Source organism: Hipposideros armiger, unplaced genomic scaffold (assembly GCF_001890085.2).
Source record: "Hipposideros armiger isolate ML-2016 unplaced genomic scaffold, ASM189008v1 scaffold_239, whole genome shotgun sequence".
Lineage (NCBI taxonomy): Eukaryota > Metazoa > Chordata > Mammalia > Chiroptera > Hipposideridae > Hipposideros > Hipposideros armiger.
Window position 1 is genome coordinate 391,828 of NW_017731589.1, and position 8,252 is coordinate 400,079.

At 45.1% G+C, this 8,252-nt stretch overlaps 2 protein-coding genes across 8 annotated transcripts in view; both read left to right on the forward strand.

Annotated features, from left to right (window-relative positions):
* GIMAP2 (GTPase, IMAP family member 2) overlaps positions 1–4,483 on the forward strand; it is a 19,566-nt gene extending 15,083 nt beyond the window's left edge. For 2 of the 7 annotated variants that reach the window (XM_019655341.1, XM_019655347.1), the window contains 2 exons: positions 1,680–1,715; positions 2,373–4,483. In XM_019655341.1, coding sequence (XP_019510886.1) covers positions 1,680–1,715; positions 2,373–3,355 — 1,019 coding nt within the window. In that variant the 3' untranslated portion in view covers positions 3,356–4,483. The other 5 variants (XM_019655344.1, XM_019655342.1, XM_019655343.1 and 2 more) reach the window with 5 other exon arrangements.
* A 2,864-nt stretch (positions 4,484–7,347) lies between these two features.
* The window catches only part of LOC109389635 (uncharacterized), a 20,690-nt gene continuing 19,785 nt past the window's right edge, over positions 7,348–8,252 (forward strand). The window contains exon 1 of the mRNA XM_019655356.1: positions 7,348–7,465. Within this exon, the coding sequence (XP_019510901.1) occupies positions 7,364–7,465 (102 nt within the window). The 5' untranslated portion in view covers positions 7,348–7,363. The remainder of the gene's footprint in view (positions 7,466–8,252) is intronic.

The window sequence follows — 8,252 nt, forward strand, 5'->3', positions numbered from 1 at the left end:
CTCTCTCTCTCTCTCTTGCTCGCTCGCTGATGTTGCCCCCACCAAAGGGCTTTCCCTGGACCTGCGGGAGCTGGTCTCCCACAGTTAGTGACTGTTCCTCTGGGTCTGACTCACACAACATGGCTTCTCTTAGGCTCCCCTTCTGTCCCCCTCTCCCTCTGTACAGTGCCCTATCTGAGGTGTCCCCTGACCCATGCCCTCTCTCTGCCCCCAAGGGCACTTGCCTTTGTACAACAGTCACTGCTACCAGCATGAATGAGGTTTAATTTCTCCTCAGGGCTTTGCATTTAGGCAGACTGGTGACCGTTGGGGACCAGCATGGGTGAGGAGGAATCGAAGCCACCAGCTTCCTGGAGTCTCTGCCTTTCTTTCCTGTCCAGTCGAAACTGTTTTCTCTATTAACAAGAAAAGATAGTTGGTCCACATGATGGCAAAGAACTGCTGGTTCTACTTTCCCATTTAAACTGTTTTCCTTATACGGCGTAAGTGGGATTTTCAGAGACACACGGTGGGGCTCTTATGTACGGAACAGGCTAGGAGGAGATTACAGGGAGGAAGAAGACAGACGCAGATTTTTTGCTTTTGTTTTCCGTTTCTCTTCGCGTTGAGCTGGCAGGTCACAGGTTTCAATGAGGAGCCATTTTCTTGTCTATCAGTAAATCAGGTATGCCAGCATTCAGGAAAACTTCTGCAGCACTGATGTCTAGTTCCTAGGCTATCATCGGGGTGGGGGGGGGATGTTATTTTAAGAACAAATTGGCCCTATTTTACGGGAAACGATGTAATGCGACTGCTTTTGGCTTCAGTGAAGCCAGTTTACAGGAACTGTAAACTACATATAACTTAGTTTACACATTAGTGGCAAAGAGAGTTTCCTCAGCATAAAGCCAGTAAGGAGTGCTAACTGGGAAGAATCTGGACACTACCATGTGGCCACGAGTTTTCTGTGCTTTGTTGCTTTGGCTGTGCTGCCAGATTTAAGCAAGAGAGAAACGGGTCTGATGAAAATGAACTGAGACTTCTCACTGCATCAGAAAGGGGACAACACGGCAGGGCTTCTTCCCCGTGGCTGGTGAGGGATGAGGAAAATTCAAGTAATTGAGGAATCAAATGACATGTATTCGTGGCTTAAGGGGTAGTGTCCTTTTCCACAGTCTCATTCTTAATTCATTGAGTCTCTTGGCAAGGACTCAAAATGAAACGAGGCGTTTGGAGAGAGTGGGGAAGTAAAAGAGGGGAGCAAGGTGGTGAAAGAAGGCGAGAAAGGAAGAAGAGACTGAGACTCAGATATGGGGGAGGTGGACCCAGAAAGGGAGCCGAGAGAAGTAAAAGTGCGTGGCCAAGGACAGCAAGAGAAGGGGGCAGGGGGTCTTGAGAGGAAGGGAGGAAGGAAACAAGTGAAGAGGTGAGCATGGAGATAAGAAATGCCTGGGGCTTACAAATGAAAACACCTCACTCAACGCAGTGGGTGACTTTGGGCAAGCGACTCAATTTCTCTGTAAAACAGAGTAATTCTCTTTCCACCCACCTTGACAGATCTGTGTAAACAAATGAGGTGAGGTTGTGAATGTGCTCTAGGAGTATAGGGTCTTTTGTGATTCAGAACTAAATAATAATAGGTTTCTGTTGTTGTTGTTGTTGTTGTTGTTTTATTGGTCTCTGGTCTCTCTGTCCCCTAGGAGCAGATATGGACCAAAAGGAAGGCTGTCACTTGGGTAAGTGACTTCCGGTGTGCATGCCTATTCTGCCATATTCTGTGCCTATTTTATAGAAAAATCCTACTATCCTCTCTATACAAAATATAAGCTATCTGTTAGTTCTTCATGAGAGAGAATCGGTTGACACTGCTCATTCCAGTATGTCCCAGATCCAGCCACTTCCTTGGTGGTCATAACCACACCTCTGGTCAGAGAAGCTATCTCTCCCTCTCTGGCCTGAGAACAGTCGGGTTACGTAACCCACCTGGAGGTGGCACCCAGAGTCTTGGCTACACATCTCTGAGCCACAGAAACTTGGTCTTCCAGATGGCCGGAACGGAGTGATTGGGGCAAGTCTTGCTTGATGAGATAAGTCCCTAAATCCTTCTCGTCCCCTCAAGTATATTTATCTAGGATCCAACATGGCACTACACTACAGTCCTAGAGAAGTCTAGATGTTTTCAAAACAACATAATTTATTTTATTTGATAATGGAGTTAGAGCCTATTTCATAAATGCAATACATTGTGAGAGTATCTTTTCCCATAATATGGGAATAACTCCTTATCAAAGATAATTCCATTGGCACGATCCGTATAGTAATAACACAGTGATCACTATAGCAATAACACAGTGATCACTATAGCAATAACACAGTAAATTTGCTCTTAACAGGACCATATATGAAGAACCAACATGCCAGAGGATCAGAGCTCAGAATCATCCTGGTGGGCAGAACAGGAACCGGCAAAAGTGCCACAGGGAACAGCATCCTTGGGAAGCAAGCGTTTGAGTCACAGCTGCGTGCCCAGCCCGTCACTAAGACTTGCTGGGAAAGTTGGGGGAGCTGGGGAGAGAGAGAGATGGTCATTGTTGACACGCCAGATATGTTTTCTGGGAAGGACCACTCTGATCCCTTGTACAAAGAGGTACACAGGTGCTACCTGCTCTCGGCCCCGGGACCCCATGTGCTGCTCCTCGTGACACAGCTGGGCCGATTCACAGCCCAGGACCAGCAGGCTGCGCAGAGGGTGAAGGAGATCTTTGGGGAGGAGGCCATGAGACACACAATTGTCCTCTTCACCCACAAGGAAGACCTTGAAGGAGGCTCCTTGATGGAGTACATCCACGGCTCAGACAATAAAGCCCTAAGCGAGCTGGTGGCAGGGTGTGGCGGGCGAGCGTGTGCCTTTAATAACCGAGCTAAAGGGAGCGAACGTGATGACCAAGTGAAGGAGCTAATGGACTTGATTGAGGGCCTGGTGTCAGACAAAAGTGGTGACCACTTTACCAATGGTCTGTACAGCCTAGTAACAGGGTCAGAATGTGAACCTGAGAGGTCAGAGAAAAGGTTAAAGGATTTCAAAGAGAGTCTTATAAAGTACATGGAAATTCAGAGACGTTGCACAACCAAGGCCAAGGCAATTTGCCTAAAATCTGCCCTAATCAAAATACTACTGGGTATTTTAGCTTGTATGTGGTTATTTGCCAAACTTCTAATTCTGTTATTATGTATATTGCTCAAAATATGGAATTTCTTTTACTTACTCTGTAGTATGTGCAATTTGTTCTGTAGTTTACCGTTAATTATTCTCAAAAAATTAATGATAATATCTGGAAAGACCATTGGTCTAGAAGGCAAGACTCCTAGATTATAGCTATAGATCAGTGATCATATTCACTGTCAGATGGGGGTGACTCACAGTGCCTCCTCTATAAAATGCAGTGCCTGACATCAGCATTTGAGATTCTGCAAAGTGTTTAAATCTTAACATCACTCAATTTGTTAATGAGCCATATTATTTTAAAAGTTACTGTTTATTTTTAAATATGTATCAAAATCTTTTGAAGGCTGTAAACACAAAATTCCTCCCATTTGCAAATGTCCAAAGCCAGTTTTATCTTCCTAGAAACTCCTTTGATTCTTTAAACTACTATTTCTACAGAATATAATGAAGATAACCATAAAATTTCTACTGAATATAAGAGCAATAATAAGTAAGCTATAAAGTTCCTGAGATGGTATGTCTTTAATTCTGCTCTATGTTTTTAGCCTCAGATGATAGGAAGTGGACACATGGCTTATTTCGATAACGAAATCAATTATGCCCACGAACCACACACAGACACACTCACACATCAATAGCCTGTTTTATGTACATCGAATGTGCTTAACATTGAAAGAGGCTCAGCCAGAAATTTATCCCTGGCCCCAATCACATTGACCATTGAAACACCCGTAACGGCTGACACTTCAGCCAAGATGGTGGGCTGGGCAATCTGAAGCATCACCCTGTTAAATGAGAATAGAAACTGAATTTATTAAAAATAAACACAGTCTTTATGATCGATGGTCTCACTAGAAAATAAGGAAAACTGTTGACCTATCAACAAATGTCGCTATCAATCCCGAGATGGAGACATTCAGGCTTGGGTTGTTGGTAAAGTTGGAGAGCTGATGCTGAGACGTCTGTATGAAGTTAGGCCCTTCCCAGGGAATTAATATTATAAGCTCATTTTTAAAACAAATACATAAGGCTGTTCTGATTTTTTATTTCTCTTATGCTTATTTTGTTAAGTTGTGATTTTCAAGGAATTTTTTTCTATATTATAGTTGAATTTATTTGCATAAATATATAAAATCTTTTTATTATGCCTTTAGTATGTACAAGAACTATAGTCAGCTTTCCTCTTTGAATTTTGATATTGGCGATTTATGATTAATATTTCTTTTGGTTTGATCAGCCTGGCTAGAGGTTTATTAATTTTATTAAACTTTACAAAAATTGAACTTTGATTTTTCTAATATTTTTTCTGTGTTCCATTTTATTGCATGTTCTTAACAATTTCTTTTGCAGAGCAGAAGTTTTTAACTTTAATAAAGTACAACTTACTAATTTTTTTCTTTCATAGATCATACTTTTGGTGTTGTACTTAAAAAGTGATCCTCAAACCTGAAGTCACCTAGATTTTCTCCAATGTTTTCAATCCTTTTTTTTTATACTCTACACATTTTCTCTGAGTGGTTTTCCCCATTCATTTGTCTTTGGATGGCATGCTGATGTTTCTTCAAATATACCTCCACCCGAGTCCTTTCTCCTGGTCCTTTATTAACTGAAGCTCATCCTAGATTCTTGCACAAGTCTAGGTTTCCAGCAACGCTTGTATCTCTCTCCCTCAGAACTTTTATTCTATACCTTTGACTTCGGTGTCTTATTGTACATAATGCTGGAAGATGAAATATATAACATTTTAACTTCTGATTTGGCTTGCAAACTTCCATCTCCTTTTCTGTTACAGTGTCAAACTAAAACGCTGGCTCTGTTCTTGTCCCATGAAACTGAATCCTGGATACCACCTTCTTGGCTGGTACCTCTATAACAAGTCAACTTCGATTGCCACAACCTTCCTCTCCCCCTTGAAAAGAAAGCAGGATCTACATGACACTGAAATGGTGCTTCTAAATGTGGGAGCATAGTGGAGCCAATGACTTTCAGATAGCCAATATTTAATTATTTGCTTATCTCCTCTCCTGAGATGTTATTTGGATCATTTTTATTCCTTTGCGGCCCTGGGGCTGCCCACAGTTGAGCTCTGGGTGTGTCAAGGAAGGACGGGGGACATCAAAGCTGAAGAATGATCCCAAAAGGTTTAAACTTCTTATTATTGAAGATCGGTTCAGAAAAGATGTTTTTCTTAAAATTTGTGAATTCAATGTTTTCTGTGCCATTTTTGCTGGGTTTATAAAGACAGAGAGGAAAACACGAACAAGCAAATACTGAAAGAAGAAGAAAGGAAGTGTAGGAGGACAGGAGAGGAAACGGGACCCTGAATGGTTTTGATACCCAGGGAACTCAGGGTCGTGGACCACAGACGAGTTTCCACAATTGATGGGAAGTCAGTGAATAACAGGGCACCAAGCCCAGGGACAATGAGAAATTATTAAACGCTGACAGGAATGTAGAGGAAAATGGAGACAGAAACAGTTACTTTTGGATAGGAAGGTGACCCTAGAAAGCACTAGTAGGGATGTGAGGATGTGAAAATGAGAAGGGAACAATGGAAAGGAGCCAACACGGTGTGTCGATGAGCGTAACACCACTGTAGACAATGATGAAGAAGTTGCCTCTGCAGACAGTGGGTCTCAGTCCTACTGGGACCTCAGCAATTTGCATAAAATACACTGCAGATTTATCTCACTTGGTGGGCAGAAGGAATTTAATAAGCAAGGAAACTGGGGTACTTCACCACTAACTTCTCTCATGGATGAGGTCTGCTCCTGGGGACATCAGCTGTCTGACAACTTCAGGCTGCTCCATGCACTAGCCAAGCATATTCTTGGGGCCAGATAAACCCTCCGACAGAGTTACAAGTGGTTGACATGAGACACCACAGGCATGCATGGGAGCAGTGAAAGGCAAGGAGTTACTGGAGAGGCACAGAGAGCGTCTTCATGAAAGGTCCATGTTGGGCGTCAAAGGCTTAATCAAAGATGATCTATATGGCTTGGAGTAGGGTGAGGCTAGTGAGGAGGCATAGGCACCTCACTCTTAAGGAAGCACTCCTAGTCAGAGTCGTTCACCTGCAGGGTTGGCACTTGAATGACCCTGGGAGTGAGTGCCTCCTTAAATTTGGTGCCCTGGACACCATAGCTGGCTCCCACTAGTCCTGGCCCTGCTAATCTAGCAGGAGAATGAGAGGCTTCCTGCAATGCTTGAATGGACACAGTGGGAGTGTCACTCTGACCTCCCAAAAGAATAAGAAATAATGGAAGTTGAGTCTCTTACCTACCTGAAAAAAAAAAAGGCTGGCAAGAAAGAGCTGGAAAAGCAGATCTCAGGCAGCAGACTAGGGCTCAGGATAGCTCTCCTTCCCACATATAGAGACAGTCAACTCCAAAAGTTTAAGTGAGCTAGGGACGGTCACACCGTTGGAGAGTGACCTGCCCAGGTCTAGGGCCAGTCCTGTTCACCATACAATTGGCTCTCTTGCTGACCTCACTCTCATGACCGTCTTGAGAAGAGACAGAATAACTAGAATTGGCGATACCAACACAGAGACCAGACTAAGCCTCGTAATAGGCGAATCTGAGAATTGTGCAAAGGTAGTCATCCTCAACATGCCAGCTCGCCCTCAAGTCTTTACTAGGGGGAAGCTGTCCTTTTTAGGAATAATGAGACTCTACTGCCGGGTTCTTCTGACACTCTGGACCACCAGAGCAGCATTGGCCACATGGATGTCCAATCAATGGACTGCTGCTGAGAATAGCTATTGTGTCCTTTGCTCTGGGGCAGGAGACTCCTGGACCTATTTTGTAGGGGGGAAAAATCCCAAGATGGTGAAAAGTAATTGAAGCTTATAATAGTTCAGTAACCAATTCTAGAAGCAGAGTCAGGGCTCAGGGCTCCAACACCCTCCCTTCCTCCGGTATGGCAAGACGTTTGGTATCAGGGGCCCTGCTGGAATCACACATCACTTTAGTCACAGCAAGAGGGAGGAGGTTGTGTTGGAGAAACACTGCAAACCCACACTCCATGGCAAATGTTTCTGTCTCTTTAAGTCGTCAACCCGGGGCACCGCCCCCTCCCTCCCTGTCCCCCCACTCGCCTCCCCCCAGGGCTTCCTGCTCTGAGGCTCTGAGGAATGAGAGATGCTGACACTTCCCCATGTGCTGGGAGGACAGCCTGCTGCCCTCTCAACTAAGGGAAAGCAGTAGGTCAGGGCTTCAGGGGCCAGCGTCAGAGCCTGCCGCCAGTTCTGCAGGAAAGGTGAGCCCAAGCAGGGGAAGGGGGCCGGCGGGGGAGCAGGAGCTGTGAGGACCCAGAAGAACTCGGGGCCTGTAGGAAGCTGGCTGAGTGAGCACCTACCTTCTAGAAGGTACCAGGCTGGGAGCGCGGTCTAGAAAGAGGCACTGCCCACTCCCAGGTGTGTAAGGATGTTCTGAGTCTCACACCCAGTACGTTCAGAAGGAGGGTGGGCATCCAGCCTGGTGCACACGCTCTCCTTTGGGGCGGACTCCACTCCCTCCCTGCTCCCCCACTAAGTGTCCTAGGACCACTGCAGGGAACAAACCCCACCTTCAAAGGCAGGAAACACTCCCCAAAAGCATATTCGGCACAGGCAGATATTCCTGGGGACGTATAAGCGAGTCTAACCTCGGAACAAGTTACAAAGTGAAAAATCTGTGTACATCTGGGCTGAACCGCCTAAAGCACTCCACTCTCCTCAGTGTCCACAACGGGGTATTTATGGCGAGAGGCATCTAAGGTCGAGAACATGGTCTTCCCTCCTGTGCCCTTGAACATCTGCTCCCAACCCAAGCTGCCCAGGGCTGTGTGGGCCGCTGAGCCATCTTAATTCCCTGCCTGCTCTGTATGATGCAGGGGCTGGGACTAGGATAACTGATCCAGAACTACATCGTGGACTGAACGCATCAGAATCACTGGTGGGGGAGGGTTAGCTGTTTTTTTAAAGTACAGATATGTGATTCAAAAACTCTAAGAACTATGCATTTTAATGAATCCCCTAGATAATTAATTCCCAAAGAGAGCAGGT